Here is an 18,977-nt window from a genome sequence, read left to right as displayed (position 1 = left end):
ACAGACTGCTAAATTAACCTAATAAACGTATATATGACAACAGTATAGTGATGCTTAGTGCAAAAAACACATGTATAATTTATACTTTTATAATGCAGCAATGTTCACCGTAGTTACAACGTCCTCGGCCGTCATTTCCTGTTTAAAAACTGGTTCCTTTTCTTCTGCTACGGAGCCAAGATGGCGACCGTTAAGGGTGGGAAGTGTCCAACTTTTTGACTGTTTTGAGTGAAACCATCCGGGTACTCATAGTGCATTTTTCCATAGGCTATTTCTCAGTGTGAATGCACTCAAAATATTAAGAGTAAGTACAGAAGAAGAGATTTGAGACACCTAACATCAGTCTGCAAGCAGGGTCACTGTTAGCACGTTGTCATGCACGTGTTAGCATTTAGCTTAAAGCATTTAATATTTAAGTACAACCTTACTGAGCTGCTGACATGGCTTTAGACTGTTAGTAAGTGGTAGTTTTGACTATTCTTTGTGTTAATCATGAAAATATTGTAGCCCGACTAACGGAGGGCGTTGCTGAGATCTGGGAACACAATAACAGTCGATAAGAAACCAACAGTTCAGCCACATTATCCTGAAATGTTGTTAACTGCCTTCATTGCACAAAAGAAACTGTACACACACAACTACAGTAAGTACAGTAGTTTAAAGTTTAACCAGATGAGCCTCCTTGTAAAGCATGATGGATGTTTACAACAACCAAAGAGGGTTGAATGGAGGGCAGCTGGACTTAGTTTTAGATACTTGAAGACGTTTAGTCTCTCATCCTCGACGGCTTCTTCAGTTTTAACAGACTGGTCTCAGGTATTTAACCTCGGTGGGGTTTATATCAAAGTTAATGATACCACTTAGTTCGTTAAAGCTCTTGGCGTGTTGTAAAGATCATTAGAGTACGTTGATGTCCCAGTTTGTCCTGGTTTCAACCTGTGTGTCCTGAGTCCCGACAAATATCTGTAAAACATTAACCCTGCTGTTGTCCTCAGGTCAAGGAAGGACAGGAGGAAGGGATGAGGAAGGGAGGAAAGAAGGAAGGAAAGAAGGAAGGAAGGAAATGAGTAAGGAGGGAGGAAAGAAGGAAGGAAAGGAGTAAGGAGGGAGGGAGGAAGGAAGGAAGGAAGGGAGTAAGGAGGAAAAGAGGAAGGAAGTAAGGAGAGAAGGAAGGGAGGAAAGAAAGGAGGAAGGAAGGAAAGGAGTAAAGAGGGAGGGAGGGAAGAAAGGAGGAAGGAATGAAGGAAGGAATGAAAGAAGGAGCCAAGGAAGGAAAGGAGGAAAGAAGTAAGGAGAGAAGGAAGGGAGGGAGGAAGGAAGGAAAGGAGTAAGGAGGGAGGGAGGAAGGAAGGAAGGAAGGAAAAGAGGAAGGAAGTAAGGAGAGAAGGAAGGGAGGAAGGAAAGGAGTAAGGAGGGAGGGAGGGACGAAAGGAGGAAGGAAGGAAGGAAGGAAGGAAGCAAATGAGTAAGGAGGGAGGAAAAGAGGAAAGAAGTAAGGAGAGAAGGAAGGGAGGAAGGAAGGAAGTGAGGAAGGATGTCAGGAAAGAAGTATGGAAGGAGCAAAGAAAGAGGGAGGAAGGAAAGAAGGAACAGTCAAAAGAGATGGGGTCAATTTGACCCGGGAGGACGACAGGAGGGTTAAAAATTATCCCAGTTTTAAATATTCACCATCAAATTATCTTAGTTTTCACCACAATTATAATCATATTAATCATAATGTTATATTTATTATCAGCACTCACATTGACATTTATCATCTTCATTACCGAACGCAATATGAAAACTTCAATCAATGCACCTGGAGTCTGACAATCTTCACAGACATCAGTGATTATAACAAACAGCTTGGGTAATAATTGTACTTTTTGCCCTCTTATAATAAGGTTTCCTAACTTGGAGGTGTGTTAACAACATGTTTGATAATCTACCGACTTGCATTTCTTATTCTCAGCAACTATAACACCACAAATTAAATGTTATTGTTGAGGCCAAAACTAGGAAAGTGTGCTCCAAGTTATAACAAACTGGACTTATCATTTAAAATGTGTGTAATTCCCCTTTAATCAATATAAAGTGACACCAGTAGTTTAAATCTTTAATATGGCTTATCATATAGTTGCTGCTGTTATAGAAATTGATCTTTTTCTTTAGTATTAAAAGGTTTGCAGACATAATGTCCAAGAGCATTTCCTGCAGCGTTGTATTAAATCATCTTTAATATTATTATAATTATTATTATTATTATACAGCACTGACCTACAATACGTGCAACCTCACATTTCCTTATTTCTATGTTTCACTCCCTCTCTTACTTCCGTTCTCTTTCCCTCCCTTTTTTAATTTTTTTATTTTTTGTGTGTGTGTCTTTTGGATAATATCTGAGTTTCCCTTCTCGTATCTCATCCTGCCTTTTGACAAACTTCCCTGTTTTCTCTCAGTAGCCACGACATTAATCTGATTTCTGACATGTTTATTCTCCTGATGAGTTAAGTATAATGTTGGTCACGCTGTTTATTACAGAGGTGGACGGGTTATTTAATCACTCGGTGCAACAATAAAATAAAACAAAATAAACATCAAATTCATTCAAAACTCCTGCATGGGCTTTAACTTAATTATTTTCTGATGTTCCTGTACCATCTGATAAGATACTAGACTAATTTTAATGTTACGTCATCCCTCTCCCAAATGTCTAAACCACTACTGTAAAAAAGGGTTTCTTTTATATCCTCTTATTATAAAGAAGGGATTATGTTCTTATCTCCAAGATGCCTTCTGGGATCTGTGTCACGGAGAGAAGGAGACTGTGGAAGAAAAGGTTTGGAGGAGGAGGAGGGGGAGAGAGGGGGAGGGGGGGGGGGGGGGTTGTCAGATAAAATAAATATAAACAAATAAATGCAACAGATGGGAGGAATGTAAACAGAGTCCTAGTGGGAAGCAGGGTGATAGATCAGGAAACAGGGATTAGATAAGAAGGTTTCTTTTCTTTGGGGATATTTAGGCTTCATGTAACTCACACGTTGGTGATTTGTGATGCACAGCAAGCAAAACTGTAACGTCTTACTTGGGAAATTACTTTTATTACAGTTACTTTGCAGCCGTCTGGTAAAGAAATGACAAACCCTAAAATTTACACCAAGAAATAGAAGTTGATTGTGGCTTATTTATTGCAGATTTAAAAGGTTTTTCTAGTTGTGGTCAAGTATAAATCAGAAGTGGATAAAATGGCCCAAAGTGATATTTAACCTTTGTGTCGTCCTCCCGGGTCAAATTGACCCCGTCTGTTTTGACTGTTCCTTCTTTCCATCTGTCCTTCCTCCCTCCCTCCCTCCTTCTCTCTTTCTTTCCTTCCCCCTACCTTCCTCCCTTCCTTCTTTCCTCTGTCCTTCTTTCCTTCCTTCCTTCCTCCCTCTTTTCCTTCCTCCCTCCCCGTTCCTTCTTTCCTGCCTCCCTCCCTCCTACCTTCCTCCCTTCCTTCTTTCCTCTGTCCTTCTTTCTTTCCTTCCTTATTTCCTCCATCCTTCCTTCCTTCCCTTCCTTACTCCCTCCTTTCCTTCCTTCCTTCCTTCCCTCCTTTCCTTCCTTCTTCCTTGCTCCCTTCCTTCCTTCCTTCTTCCTCCTTTTCTTCCTTCATCCTCCCTTCTTCCTCCCTTCCTTCCTCCCTCCCTTCCTTCCTTCTTCCTCCCTCCTTTCCTTCCTTCATCCTCCCTTCCTCCCTCCTTTCCTTCCTTCTTCCGCCTTTCCTTCCTCCCTTCACCCCTCCTTTCCTTCCTTCTTCCTCCCTTCCTTCCTTGACTCGAGGACAACAGGAGGGTTAATCTAACCTTAGTAACTATTCAACTATGCCTCTACTCAGATAAACACACATGAGCACGTGTTCTTGGACGACTTCAGAAAGAAAATAAATGAACTCCAGCAGCTGTCGCTCTTGTGTAATGACATTTTTATCTGTCAGCGTTTTGTTGTGGAATGAACTCTCCAGAGAAATGCATCGCCCGATGGGTTTTTTTGGGGTTTGGAGTCCCACATAGCATGAAGCGCAGTATGTGTTCCTGCTTGTGCAATGTGCAGTGCAGTTATGACAGCAGCACTCACTTTAATGAACTCACAGTTTAGGGTTTCTTAAACTCTGGGTCAGGGAATAAGACGGGTCATGTGTTGCTCTCGTAGGTCCAAACATGACACGAAAACAGCACGTAGTCGTGGGTTACATAAATGTTTTTTTTCTGCACAGCAAAGACAGAATTAAACTTCTTTTACGATCTGTTGCTATATTTTCCTTTTGTACTGATTTTTTCCTTTATTTTCCGTTTCTGTTCAGGTGAGCAATGGATTCTTCACCTGGGGAAGCAACCTGTCGACGCTGTCCGACATCAACATCCGCATCCCAACAAGTACAGTGGGCCTAATTTATACAATATTTCTTTGTTTGAAGATATGAATTGCATGCTGTGTCTTGTCTTTAAAGCTTAAAACTACAAAAATAAGCATATGGGAAAAATCAGAATGGTTGAAGACCCATGATCACACACATTCTTCTCTTTGAATCTAACAAAATAAACATAATATCTGTAAAAATACAGACAAAAAATGTACATAAAAATACAGAAAGAGAGACAAAAGCACGCCTTTGACAAAAAAGATCAAGTTTGAGGTTGTAGACTGAATGAAAACTCAATTGTGGTTTAAAGATACATCTTGTTCATGAGAGCATCGGGTCTTTTGGGCTCAGGTGTCCTATAGCATGATCCAAAGCCACCTAGAGGCCTTCACTGCAGCCTATATGATGGATTTAATGGCTCTCCGTCTTTTAGCTCGTATGATGCAAAGAAGGGTGTAGAGCAGGGGGGTTAAACTCATTTTCATTCAAGGGCCACATAAAGCCCAATTTGATCTCATGTGGGCCGGATTATTAAAAAGATGGAGGGAGGGAAGGAAGGATGGACAGATGGAAGAAAAGGAAAGAAGGAAAGATGGAAGGAAGGAACGACAGGCGAATGGAAGGAAAGAAGTAAGGAAAATAAGACAAGAAGGAAGCAAGGAAGGAAGGAAGGAAAGATGGAAGGAATGACAGACGAACCAAAGAAAGGAAAAGAAGACAGGAAGGACAGAGGAAGGAAGGGAGGAAGGACAGATGGAAGAAAGGAAAGAAGGAAGGACAGATGGAAGAAAGGGAGGAAAAGAAGACAGGAAGGAAAGATGGAAGGAGGGAACGACAGGCGAATGGAAGGAAGGAAGAACGGAACATTTTGACAAGAAGGAAGGAAGGAAAGATGGAAGAAAGGACAGACGAACCAAAGAAAGGAAAAGAAGACCGCATGTTTGACATCCTTGGTGTAGAGTTCACACAATGAGCGGCCATCAAAGCCTCTACACTCTACCTCAGTGGGCTCACAGCGAGCTTTCCAACATTGCTCCAGCAGCTCTTCGTACTTGGCCCGGTTCTGTTTGTTTGCCTCGACTATGCGGCCGTCATGCCTCAAGGAGGTTGCTGCGATGCGGTCCGGGAACTCAAGCTTCCTGGCCGAGGTGTACTCGCAGATTCCTGTCGAGGTGAGCGAGGTCAGCTGGTGATGTCGGCTGCGGCTGTGGTTTCTCTCATATTACTCAGACAACCGTGTTATTGTTTGTTAATTAACCTTCGTCTCGTCCTCCCTCGTCTGTTTTGACTGTTCCTTCCTCCCTTCTTTCCTTCCTTCCTTCCGTCTGTCCTTCCTTTCCTTCCTCCCTCCTTCTCTCTTTCGTTCCTTCCTCTCTCTTTCCTCCCTTCCTTCCTCCTTTCCTTCCTTCTGTCCTCCCTTCCTCCCTTCCTTCTTTCCTCTGTCCTTCTTTCCTTCCTTCCTCCCTCCCTCCTTCCTAGTTTCCTCCCTCCCTCCTTACTTGTTTCCTCCCTCTCTCCTACCTTCCTTCTTCATCCCTTCCTTCCTCCTTTCCTTCCTTTCTCCCTCCCTCCCTCCTTCCTTCCTTCCTTCCTTCCTCCCTCCTTTCCTTCCTTTCTTCCTTCTTCCTCCCTCCCTTCCTTCCTTCCTTCCTTCCTTCCTTCCTTCCTCCCTCCTTTCCTTCCTTCTTCCTCCCCTCTTTCCTCCTTTCCTTCTTTCTTCCTCCCTTCCTTCCTCCTTTCCTCCATTCCTCCCTCCTTTCCTTCCTTCTTCGTCCCTCCCATCCTTCCTTCCTTCCTCCTTCCTCCCTTCCTTCCTTGACTCGAGGACAACAGGAGGGTTAATTGAAGTAGAATCATCTTTTATCTTCTGAAAGAGAGAAAGTTTGGCTCACCGATACACACCATCTCCTCTCCGGTTGGTATAACATTCAAACTATTGCAACATTTCAGCAAATAACAACTAATATCCGGCCTTTTCTGTCATGGCCCCCGTTCTCTGGACCAAACATATCCTCGTCATCAAGAAACCCAAACCACCAAATGATGTCCTATAAACTTATCCACAGAGCTTATATCTCTCCCTGAAGAGCTCTACCAAATGACCAGAGGAGACCCTTACTGTTCTTTTTCTTCAGATGACACCATTGGCACATTTATTCACATGGTTTCGGATTGCTCAGAGGTTAAAGGTTTTTGGGAAAATAGTTTTTACTGTTCTCTGGATCCTTTTACGCCAAGGACATATTGCTCCAGTTGAAGCAGGTTTCTCAGCATATCTTCCAATGACATGTCGCTATATCAGGTGCCTCTCAGATGAAGGACAGCAGACTTCCAGAGAACAAAAGAGACTCGACGACATTGATTAATCTGCAGCTTTTAATGGCGCTAACAGACTAACCGAACGTTTCAACACTAGTATGTCTTCATCAGAGCCAAAGTCACTCTGACTGTAAATTAAACTTTAAAGACGGTAAATTAATCATTGTCCTCCAGTCCTCCTTTTTTGTTCCCTGGAAGATATATTACCCCCTGGATAATACCTCCAGTGCTTGAGTTAAACATACAGAGCAGACGGCTCCTCTTTGCAGCTGGAAGGATGATGATGGTCCGATGCTGGAAACCACCGTATTCGTCATCGATTTAAACAATGGTTCATGTCATAGAGAGAGATTTCCAACTAGAGCTCTACTGTGCACCATTAACCTTCGTATCGTCCTCCTGGGTCAAATTTACTGTTCCTTATTTCCTTCCTTCCATCTGTCCTTCGTTTCCTTCCTCCCTTCCTTCTTTCCTTCCCTCCTTCCTTCATTCCTTCCTCCCTTCCTTCTTTCCTCTGTCCTTCTTTCCTTCCTTCTTTCCTCCCTTCCTCTTTTCCTTTCTCCCTCCCTCCTACCTTCCTTTCTTCCCCCTTTCCTCTGTCCTTCCTTCCTTTCCTTCCTCCCTACCTTCTTTCCTTTGTTCTTCCTCCCTTCCTTCCTCCCTCCTTTCCTTCCTTCTTCCTCCCTTCTTTCCTCCTTTCCTTCCTTCTTCCTCCCTTCCTCCCTCCTTTCCTTCCTTTTTCCTCCCATCCATCCTTCCTCCCTCCCTCCTTTCCTCCCTTCCTTCCTTCTTCCTCCCTTCCTTCCTTCCTCCCTCCCTCCTTTCCTTCCTTCTTCCTCCCTTCCTTCCTTCCTTCCTCCCTCCTTTCCTTCCTTCTTCCTCCCTTCCTCCCTTCCTTCCTTCCCTTCCTCCCTTCCTTCCTTGACTCGAGGACAACAGGAGGGTTAAAACATTAAAACTCCAACATATTACCTGCTGGCCAATGATGCAGGTTCATTGAAACTCGTAGTCATTTTATATTGTTGCTGCATTTCTTGTTTTGTGCAGAAGTTGCAGGCAATCGTTGCTCTGATGCGTCTAAATTCGATTTTATCTGACAGCCCCGATGCGTCTCTTTTACAGACAGCACAGGGTGACTCATGTGTCTGCATGAGATACCACAGGGACGTGACGAAGCACAAGTATCTGACGACCCTGGGAAGAGAACGGATTGGTTTCAGTCGACCTTTAACCTCTCGCGTTCGTCGCATACCGTGGAGTAAGATTTCAGTGGTGTGAGACGACATTAAGTAACTTTAACAAGAGTCTTGGTGGTGATGACAGATTGGGAATATTGGCGATATTTTGGTTGACTTGATTTCTTTTGGGTATTTTTGTTTTGTTATTTTATTTCCGATGCTGTTTCTATATTGTTACCATGCACTGATTTGCATTTGATTGTTTCGTCTCTCCGGATTTCTGTTGGGTTGTGTGTCTCTTTAATTATACAACAAATAATTGACACACACACAGACACAAAAAAACTACTTTTCTCTTCTGGTGTTGTTCAAAAGTACTGACAGACCAGACTTCCTATTTGAGCGCCACAGGGTGTCTTATGGGGCAGAAACGCCAATAAAAATTCATTTTATTTTATTTTATTTTAGTCAGTATATTAGATTGGGACAATGCAAGTTAACATAGTGTCACCTCCACTCGTTACAGATAAACTGAAGTTCTGCATACAGAGATTATACTATTGCTAGTTTCCAACTCCAGTACCTAGTTAGGCTTTTAATAACAGAGAGAAAAGACATTTTTAAAACATTTCAAGTCCTTGCCATATTAAAAATGCATGCAGCTCCGATTTTGCTTCATTTAGCTCCATTAAAAACCTAAATATCTTGAGTTACTCTTAGTGCAGTTGGTAGTTTTCTTCCACATTTGGGGAAAAGATTGATGGAAGAGGTTGACTGTCCAAAGGAGATCTTTCAGTGCCACAATATGTCTGATTTGAAAGTTACTATCTTGATTGGAAGTCTACTATTAATGGATTCTCAATGGAAGAGCGAAGTCAAGTTGTGCTCCAACAAAAGTTTCTTCATTTTTTCAGTCAGTGGCCTTAAAAAAAAAAAGTCAGATTCATTCTCACGCTCTCAGAGATTACTCATAAAATGTGAATGAAACATGTCGACGTGCCGTAAGAGTATTACAGCGATGCTTCGACGATGTCACTGAAGCACCGAGTGTCAGGAGGTCGGGTCGTGTTCGGGAGGCTGCCAACAAATGGGGAGCGTGTAGGATATCACACACACACACACACACACACACACACACACACACACACACACACACACACACACACACACACACACACTTGCAGCTTTCCCCCGGGGAAGTGACTCGCTTGCGTTCCCTGTCGTGCTACTACTAAGACAAACAGGATTTGTTGTTTTCTGCCAGCTGCTGGTGTAAAGTTATGCAGAGTGACTGAAAATGAGTGTTTGTGTCTTTTTGTCTGAGTCTGTGTGAGACGTTCGGACGTTTTGCAGAGGGGGTTTTGTTTAAAGTAACTGAGTTAAACATGGAGTAGGGTCAGGTTCAGGGTTGAATGGTGGTTAGATTTAAGGACTAAAGGAGTAAATGAAGTCATTGGAGGGACAGAGTTGCTTTTAAGAGTCAATTTAGTTTGAACTTCAGCTATTTGAGTTTATTTTGAATATGTTTGAATGGGGTTTTTGTTGTTGGAGCTCATGTAGAAAAAGGTTACTCGACCATTTCTTACCTTTGACTTCACTTTTAAGGTCTCATAATTCAATGTTCAGTAGTTTTCACACAAATTGTCACAAGTTGTTTGGTGTTTGAAAGCATGTATGCAGTATTTACAAATGCTGATATCTTTAAAAATTGAGAAAACATTATTTATTATGTCGTTTTTTTGATGAATACAGCAAAATTTAAAGGTTTCTATCGTCCACTTTCAGATTTAGGCTTTAACATACTTTATTAATTGTCATTATTTCATTTTATACATCTTGGTTCATAGTGAGGACAACTTTTTTTGTAATGTGCTTAGGTGTTGTCACCCACTGATACAACAAAATAAACTTTTACTTAATAACAGTATTTACAGTACAGATTTAAATAATTACAGTATCTTGTGGACATTTTAAATTCATAGGAAAATAATAAATAAAGGAATAAAAAAAAAAATTCAACTTTAATTTTATTTAATAAATAAGTCTGCTTGCTCAAGTTTCAGAATAAAATACAATATTTTCAAAATAAGGTACCTATTTGTCAATTTCTGACCTTTGACCTCACTTTTACATCTCAAAATTCAGTGTTTTAGTAGTTTTAGTAGTGTTATCACATGTATTCGGTTTTTGAAATCAGAATTTACAAATGCTGATTTATTTAAAATTGAGAAAACTTAATGTATTAAGCTGTTTTTTAAAATGTATACGCCAAATTTGAAATGTTTTGTATTGTCCGCTTTTGGATTTCAGCTCTAACATGTAAGAACTTATTTGACAAATTGACATTTTGAGTAAAGAACAAGAAAAAGTAGTGTCTATAAATCTTAAACCTTAAAGAGAGTTCAAACGGCCTGTTAAAAGACAGAGGCTGAACTGAGGAGCTGAATAAAGAGCCAGTAGAAGATAAATAAGATGTTTTTTAACTGGAAATCATGCAAATATATTCCAGTAGAGCCCCAGAATAAAAGATAAATGACTTCTCTCTGATATACTGTATCAGCCAAATGATTCAGACGTCTTCTTCAGTACAACACCAGCCTGATCTCAACCTTTTCTGATTCTGTTCAGGTCAGCTGACAATGATCGTGGGCCAGGTGGGTTGTGGGAAATCGTCCCTGCTGCTGGCCATGCTGGGCGAGATGCAGACCATCGATGGAAGAGTCCACTGGAGCGAGTAAGACCATTAAAACACCACATGTAACATTATATATATAACATGTCAAATACAAGAAGAAAAACAAAATCTGGTGTATTCATATAATCAAAATCATCATATTGTAGCAGATACACGATAAAAATATGTGTTTTTACAATAGCATGTGAAGCAATAGTCCTTCACAGGGGAGCTACCAGGCGGGGAGTTCCGGTCATCTGAAATGAGGCCAACGCGGTAGTAACCTAAAACTGCATTCTATCAAAAGGCCACCAGGGGGCGACCGTTTTGGTGTCAAAAGGACTTCCGTCTCTATACAAGTCAATGGAGAATTCACCAACTTCTCACTTGATTTATAACCTCAGTAAACGTTTTCAAAATGTGTTTATGGTCTCAATCGCTAGTTTAAAGCCTTCTTCAATGCAGTATGATGTTCATTTGTGAAATTTTAGCCTCCCTGATTTTATATGTGACGATAAAGCAGGGTATGCATTAGGGCGTGGCTACGTCGTGATTGACAGGTTGATTGGTTCACAGGTTCAGGAGGGCGCCTCATGCTCCTCCTGATGCCCATATAAGTAGAAATCTGTGTTTTTATTTTACCCGGCATGCACTAGAAAATTTCAACATGGCGCTGCTCAGATCCGAAACTATTGGCCTCAAAGCAGAAGTCCACAAACCAATGGGTGACATCACGGATGTTACGTCCATTATATATACAGTTTTAGGCTACATGAACATATATCACATTGGGCCCCAACACCACACAAAGGCAGTGCCAACCATGCACACTTGCTGTAACCACACCTCTTGCAACTGTCTAATAGTCCGATACTAACTGACATGGAACTTTGAAAATAGAACACAGGACTGAACCATTCCGTGTAAATAAAGGGGGGTGTTTGGGCAATGCAGAAGCTTTGGATGGTTCATTTTTGCCAGAAATAAGAAAAAATAAAGTGTTAGTTTAATGAACACATTGTAAATAAAATATTTAATTAATATCTGTTAATGAATATAAGTTTAAAAAAATTAACTAATGTTCCAATTTTTTTTTTTAGGGCCCCTTCACCCATGTAGATTTCAAAGCTTTTCAAAGTCTTATAAATTGCTCTGTGATGCTTCTTCTTTGTTGTGAGCCGTTCTAATGCTATAATCACATCCATTAATACACAATGGAAGTCAAAGCTTTCCATTTGTTCCTGAATATGAGGGCGGACTTTTTATTTTTTTCAATATTCAGTTACAATATTTATGTTTTCAGTCAGCTTTTCGCATCTTTTTCTTCTCTTTCTGCCACTTTTTTGTCTTTTTTCTTCATTTTCAAATGTCACAACCAAGGTATCTACAAACTAAAACATCTATTTTAACTAATTTCAAGAAGAAAAGTCTATTTTAATAGTTTTATTTTATTGTTTTTTATGCTTTAGTTTGATGTTAACAAGGAAATACTTTACCACACATCCCATATTTGATTATACACATTATGATTTATTTTTTATTTTTCAGCAATTTTCAAATGTATAAACTTTGTAGATTATGATGTTAATATTAATATGTTTATTCACAGAGTAAAAAGCCAGAAAAATACAGACTGACAGGAACAAATGATCCGCACATTATCGTCAAGTGCCCAAGAACAAATTTCAGTATGATTTGATTTTCTGCTCTGATGCTTTTAACACAATTAAATGACTGTTTGAGTTATTTAATCAATTAGATCAATTAGCTCCCGCACGGACAAAAGGCTTCATTTGTAAAAAAAAAAAAAAAAAATCAGTCAGAGTCATATTTCATGGCACTTGTGATGAATGTAACAGCTGGTTCAATAAGAAATGGGGATATTGAATAATACTGAAGAGAATACGTCTCACACAGAAAGACACTGAATTAATATTATGGAGAATACAGATATAACAGTAATTAGAAGGACAAGAAAACACAGTGAGGATAATTTAAATCCATTAAAAAGATAGAAGAACGGAGGGAAGAAAGGAAGTAAAAGAAGATGGAGAAGGACAGTAAGGAAAGATGGAAGGAAGGGATGAAGAAAGGAAGAGAAGACGGGAAAGAAACATGGAAGGAAGGAAGGACAGATGGAAGGAAAGAAAGAAGGAAGGAAAGATGGAAGAAGGACAGATGGAGGGAAGGAAGACAGGAAAGAAAGAAGTAAGGAAAAGAAGACAGGAAGGAAAGATGGAAGAAAGGGAAGAAGGACAGATGGAGGGAAGGAAGACAGGAAAGAAAGATGGAAGGAAGAAAGGGAAGAAGGAAAGTTGGAAGAAAGGGAAGAAGGACAGATGGAAGGAAGGAAAGCTGGAAGAAAGGGAAGAAGAAAGGAAAAAAGACAAGAAGGAAGGAAGGAAGACAGGAAATAAAGATGGAAGGAAGAAAGATAGAAGGAAGGAATAGAAGACAAGAAGGAAGGAAGGAAGGAAGGAAAGAAAGATGGAAGGAAGAAAGGGAGGAAGGAAAGATGGAAGAAAGGGAAGGACAGATGGAAGGAAGGAAGACAGGAAATAAAGATGGAAGGAAGAAAGATAGAAGGAAGGAATAGAGGACAAGAAGGAAGGAAGGAAGGAAAGATGGAAGAAAGGGAAGAAGAAAGGAAGGAAAAGAGGACGGGAAAGAAAGATGGAAGAAAGGGAAGAAGGACAGATGGAAGGAAGGAAGACAGGAAAGAAAGTTGGAAGGAAGGATGGATGGATGGAAGGAAAGATGAAAGGAAGGAAAATAAGACAGGAAGGAAAGTAGGCCGGATTGGACTCCTCGGGGGGCCGGTTCTGGCCCACTGGCCTCATGTTTGACCCCCTGAGTTAAAGATATTACAGCACACAAATGGAAAATTGTTGCTCTAAAAATGCAACTTTCCCATTTTTAATGAGTTAAGTAGCTTCTTAGTCAATGTTTTTACATCGTTTTTTTTGTCTATAAGAACATTTTCAGGTCATATAAAGCTTTAAAATGTGACTGGATGTTATTCTGATGATCATAAACATGTTATAGGTCATATATACGTGCTTACAGTGGATGCTGCCGTGTTGATATGACATCACACTGTAAGGGTAAGATGTATTATGATCTAACGGAGCGTCTCTCTGCATCTCACTTTCACTTTAACCAGAGTCTAAAGATGCAGCTCAGTATCATAAGACGATGGCTGCACACTAACCTTTGTCTTATGTGTTTGTGTATATGTATACGTGCACATGTGGGTCTCTCTATTAATATAATTGCACATATACATGGATATACCTTTGCCTGTGTGTGTGTGTGTGTGTGTGTGTGTGTGTGTGTGTGTGTGTTTCTGTCTCTTTACCTCCTGCCTTCTTGCCACATCAGGCTGCCTGATTGTGAGAGGGTCTACGATGGGAACTTCAGGTACTTTCTCTCTCTGCTCTGTCCTTTCCGAATCATAATTCATCATTTATGCACAATGGAAAAAATTCAATTGTATTTTTAGTTGTTTAGCTGATTTGTCTCAATAGTTTCTGAAGTTTAACTGACGTCAACGCCTGTATTGCCAACAGTAAAATGCAGCAAAAACACCCTCAACAGATTGAAAGTGTCATAAACTCACATCAAAAGCTTCATTTTATTGTTCTTAATGAGTTTTTAGTGTAATTACAGAGACTCAAAACACAGAAGATGATTGATTAGATGATTTCTTTGCTGCTCTTTCTGTGTTTCTGGGATCTTTAGAGACACACTCTTAACACTTTATGTAAATAAGTCATAAATACACCCAGAAGTTGAGCCAGTAAGTGATGACGGCATAAACACTTTTTGTCCACCAGCCACGTATTATCCATATCAACACTATGAGCAAAACACAGCGTTGAGGAATAAGTAGGATTTTTTTGTAAACCCTAGAAAAGTGGTTCTCAATCCCTTTTATTTATAACCCCAAAGAAATAAAAGTCATGTCACATATGTGTGAAAGTAAAAAGGTAGAGAAAATGATGATGCACTCTAGCCAAGGCAAGGCAGCTTTATTTATATAGTGCATTTCATACACAGGGGTAACTCAATGTACTTTACATTAAAAACAAAATATTAAACAGTAAAAATTGGAAACATTAAAAACATACAATTAAAAACAAGAATTTCCAATTATAATAAAAAGAAAACCGAAAAGAAAAAGAGAGCAAGAAAACAAAAAAATAGACTAAAATAGAGCATAAAATATGAGAGTACAGCATAAAATATTGACTTGCTTTAAAATTATTAAAAACAACATACGGTGCAAATGAAAGATTCAAATTTAAAGTGCTTTGAAACAAGAGCTCAATAATAAGCACATGAAAATAGAAACGTTTTTAACTTGGCAGCCTTGTGTGTTGTCCAGTGTGTAATTTTTCCTTTATGCATTGTTTTTTTTTTACTGTTTTATAGTCTTATTTTTAAACAATGTTACTCTTGTGAAGAAAGCATTTTCTCCTCCCTGTATTTTGCACACTTTAAAACACTTCATATTACATTAATTACGGTAAACGTACTAAATGAACGGCGCGTATTATCTTTTTGCACAGTTGAAAGATGCAAACCTCAGTGCGCTGCGTTAGTAGATCAGCTTGCACATTTTTTGCAGGTGATGTCAAGTTTGCACACGTTTTTACACACGCAAACCTTTAGTATAGGGCCTCAAGTCTAAGCTCTAAGTCCTTCTGAATATACTTAAACCTTTAACTCAGGGCATCATTATCACACACACACACACACACACACACACACACACACACACACACACACACACACACACACACACACACACACACACACCCTCGTGCACATAAAAATATTACACCTCATTGTCAAAGAAGCCACAAAAACCTAATTATCCCAGACAGACAATGACTGCATCACTTACAGCATGGCTCTTCTTCTCTGGGTGGGGAAGGTTAATGTGATTAAACAGTTGGCAGGCCAACATCATGTCTTCATGCAAAACACGTCTGTCTCTCTCTTCAATTTGTTTTATTTCTTTTCTTTTCTTTTCTTTTCTTTTTTTCCCCCCTCCACTTTGCTCAAACAAAAAAAGCTTGCACATGCTGTATGTACACACGGTTTTTATTGCAGTAGGCTTATTCTAACACACTGACTGGTGGCTTTGACAGTTGGTCAGAGACAGAGGAGTCTAACGAAGACATCAGGAGGTATAAAGGTTCTTCTTCCTGTTTCCTGCTTCCTGTTTCAGATCTGACGTTACCCCCTTTCATTCACTCTCACTCTATCATCCTCATCCTCGTCTCATCTGATTTTAACTTCATTCATCATCTCCTCTCTCTCAGAAGAAAGTACTGTTTTATACTGCTCTGTCCTCCATGAACACACACACATATATATATATATATATATATATATTATATATATATATATATATATATATATAGTATATATATACTGTATATACAGTATATATATATATATATATATATATATATATATATATATATATATATATATATATATATATATATATATACTGTATATACAGTACTGTGCAAAAGTCTGAGGCCTCCATTAGATTTAATGTTTTAGCAATGCTATAATGACCATATAGCATTATTTATCTGCCTCTTTTATTAGAATACAACCAGGAAATACAGGAAATGTGTATGCAGTATTAAAAAACTGAAGAAAAAAAGAGAAAAACAGCTTCTATATGCTAAAGTGGCATACTTGCCTAACCCTAACCCATCCCAGGAAGAAAGGAAGAAGGAAGGAAAGGAAGGAAGGAAGGAAGGAAAGGAGGGAGGAAGGAAGGAAGGAAGGGAGGGAAGGATGAAGGAAGGAAGGGATGAAAGAAGGAGGAAGAAGGAAGGAAAGGAGGGAGGGAGGAAGGAAGGAAGGAAAGGAGGGAGGAAGGAAGGGAGGAAAGGAAGGACGGAAGGAAGGGATGAAGGAAGGGAGGAAGGAGGAAGAAGGAATGAAAGGAGGGAGGGAGGAAGGAAGGAAAGGAGGGAGAAAGGAAAGAAGGAAGGAAGGAAGGACTGAGGAAATAAGGAAAGAAGGTAGGAGGGAGGGAGGAAAGAAGGAAGGAGGAGGGAGAGTTGATCAGGTTGTTGATTGTGGCCAGTAAACAATATCCAGCAACTTGGCACAGTCATTGAAGAGGAGTGGACCAACATTCACCAGGCTACAATCAACAACCTGATTAACTCTATGTGAAGGAGATGGGTTAGGGTTAGGCAAATGGTGGTCACACCAGATACTGACTGGTTTTCTGACCCCCTCAATAAAGCAGAACTGCACATTTCAGAGTGGCCTTTTATTGCTGCCAGCCTAAAGCACACCTGTGGAATATTCATGCTGTCTAATCAGCATCTTTATATGCCACACCTGTGAGGTGGGATGGATTATCTCTGCAGAGGAGAAGTGCTCACTAACACAGATTTAGGAGGGGAGGAAGGAAGGAAGGAAGGGGGGAAGGGAGGAAAGGAGGGAGGAAGGAAGGGAGTAAAGGAAAGAAGGAAGGGAGGAAGGATGGATGGAGGAAATAATAAAAGGTAGGAGGGAGAGAAAGGAAAAGAGGAAGGGAGGAAGGAAGGAAGGGAGGAAGAAAGAAGGAGGGAAGGAAGGAAAGGAGGGAGGAAGGAAGGAGGAAAGGGAAGAACGAAGAGAGGAAGGGAGGAAAGGAGGGAGGAAGGAAGGGAGGAAAGGGAAGAAGGAAGAGAGGAAGGAAGGAAGGATGGAGGAAAGAAGGAAGGAGGGAGAGAGGGAGAAAGGAAGGGAGGAAGGAAAGGAAAGAAAGGAAGGATGGAGGAAAGAAGGAAGGAGGGAGAGAGGGAGAAAGGAAGGAAGGAAGGAAGGAAGGAAAGAAGGAACAGTCAAAACACCTGTGAGGTGGGATGGATTATCTCTGCAGAGGAGAAGTGCTCACTAACACAGATTTAGGAGGGAGGAAGGAGGGAGGGAAGGGGGGAAGGGAGGAAAGGAGGGAGGAAGGAAGGGAGTAAAGGAAAGAAGGAAGGGAGGAAGGATGGATGGAGGAAATAATAAAAGGTAGGAGGGAGAGAAAGGAAAAGAGGAAGGGAGGAAGGAAGGAAGGGAGGAAGAAAGAAGGAGGGAAGGAAGGAAAGGAGGGAGGAAGGAAGGAGGAAAGGGAAGAACGAAGAGAGGAAGGAGGAAAGGAGGAGGAGGAAGGGAGGAAAGGGAAGAAGGAAGAGAGGAAGGAAGGAAGGATGGAGGAAAGAAGGAAGGAGGGAGAGAGGGAGAAAGGAAGGGAGGAAGGAAATGAAAGAAAGGAAGGATGGAGGAAAGAAGGAAGGAGGGAGAGAGGGAGAAAGGAAAAGAGGAAGGAAGGAAGGAAAGAAGGAACAGTCAAAACACCTGTGAGGTGGATGGATTATCTCGTGCTCACTAACACAGATTTAGACAGATTTGTGAACAATATTTGAGAGAAACAGGTCTTTTGTGTATATAGACAATGTTTTAGATCTTTGAGTTCGGCTCATGAAAAATGGGAGCAAAAACAAAAGTGTTGCGTTTATATTTTTGTTCAGTGTGATATAAGGAAAGGGTTCATGAGCACTTATATTCATAACCAGAGCAGCTGCTAATTGATTCCCTATTCTAAGTAAACGCAACACTTTTCCAGCTTCGACAGATCTGCAGTCTCGTCAAACGTCTGACGGTCAAAGTCTTGCTTCTGCTGCAGCGGCTTCATCTTCGTCTTCATTTTAATATATGTGTGTGTGTGTGTGTGTGTGTGTGTTCAGAAACCGCTGCATCAGCCTTTTTTAAAGCGTTACTCTCTTCTGCTCATCATCTTCTTCCATCGAAGTGATCGCTGGTTTTGTGCTGCGGTGGTTTGTGCTTGTTTTTAATGCTGGGAGTCGTTGCTTTTTACAGCACAATGCTTTTTATATACACTGTGTATATAAATTAAATCAAATTACCTCAAACTAAACATGTGTGCCCTTATATCTGGTGGAGTTAAAGCTTTTGCAAGTATTTGTAGGATCTAATAAAGGACTAAAATACACTTTAATGACATTAAAAACACTTTATTTTATAACACTTTTCATACATAGTAATTTAATTTAAATGCTTTACACTGTAAAAAATGAGTAATGACTCAATAAAAACAGGAACTTAGGAAATGCTATCATGAATCTGCAATGAGGAAAACACCAGAAATGTTATAATTCAGAATACCCAGATAAAATAAAAGGTTAATAAACAATAATAGATGACATGTGCAGGTATTTATATATATATATAATATACAGCACAGGTGCATCAAACTAAGAGAAGACATTTTATAGGCTTTATTATTAAATAACGATCCCCTGAAAATCTGAATTTTAGGAAAAATCAATGGCTGAAAAAGTGTTCTCCATATACACATCCTTCTTTTCCTTCCTTCCTTCCTTCCTTTCTT

The 18,977-nt window shown here is 40.1% G+C and overlaps 1 protein-coding gene across 3 annotated transcripts in view; it reads left to right on the top strand.

Annotated features, from left to right (window-relative positions):
• abcc9 (ATP-binding cassette, sub-family C (CFTR/MRP), member 9) overlaps positions 1 to 18,977 on the top strand; it is an 81,978-nt gene that overhangs the window by 23,579 nt on the left and 39,422 nt on the right. For 2 of the 3 annotated variants that reach the window (XM_062444110.1, XM_062444111.1), the window contains exons 10-12: positions 4,322 to 4,394; positions 10,507 to 10,612; positions 15,709 to 15,747. In XM_062444110.1, coding sequence (XP_062300094.1) covers positions 4,322 to 4,394; positions 10,507 to 10,612; positions 15,709 to 15,747 — 218 coding nt within the window. Of the gene's footprint in view, positions 1 to 4,321; positions 4,395 to 10,506; positions 10,613 to 13,933; positions 13,973 to 15,708; positions 15,748 to 18,977 lie in introns of all 3 variants that reach the window. The other variant, XM_062444109.1, reaches the window with a different exon arrangement.

The sequence above is a fragment of the Scomber scombrus genome, chromosome 22, assembly GCF_963691925.1.
Source record: "Scomber scombrus chromosome 22, fScoSco1.1, whole genome shotgun sequence".
Lineage (NCBI taxonomy): Eukaryota > Metazoa > Chordata > Actinopteri > Scombriformes > Scombridae > Scomber > Scomber scombrus.
The sequence above is the reverse complement of the archived record's forward strand: the minus strand, read 5'-3'. Positions and strand labels throughout refer to the sequence as shown.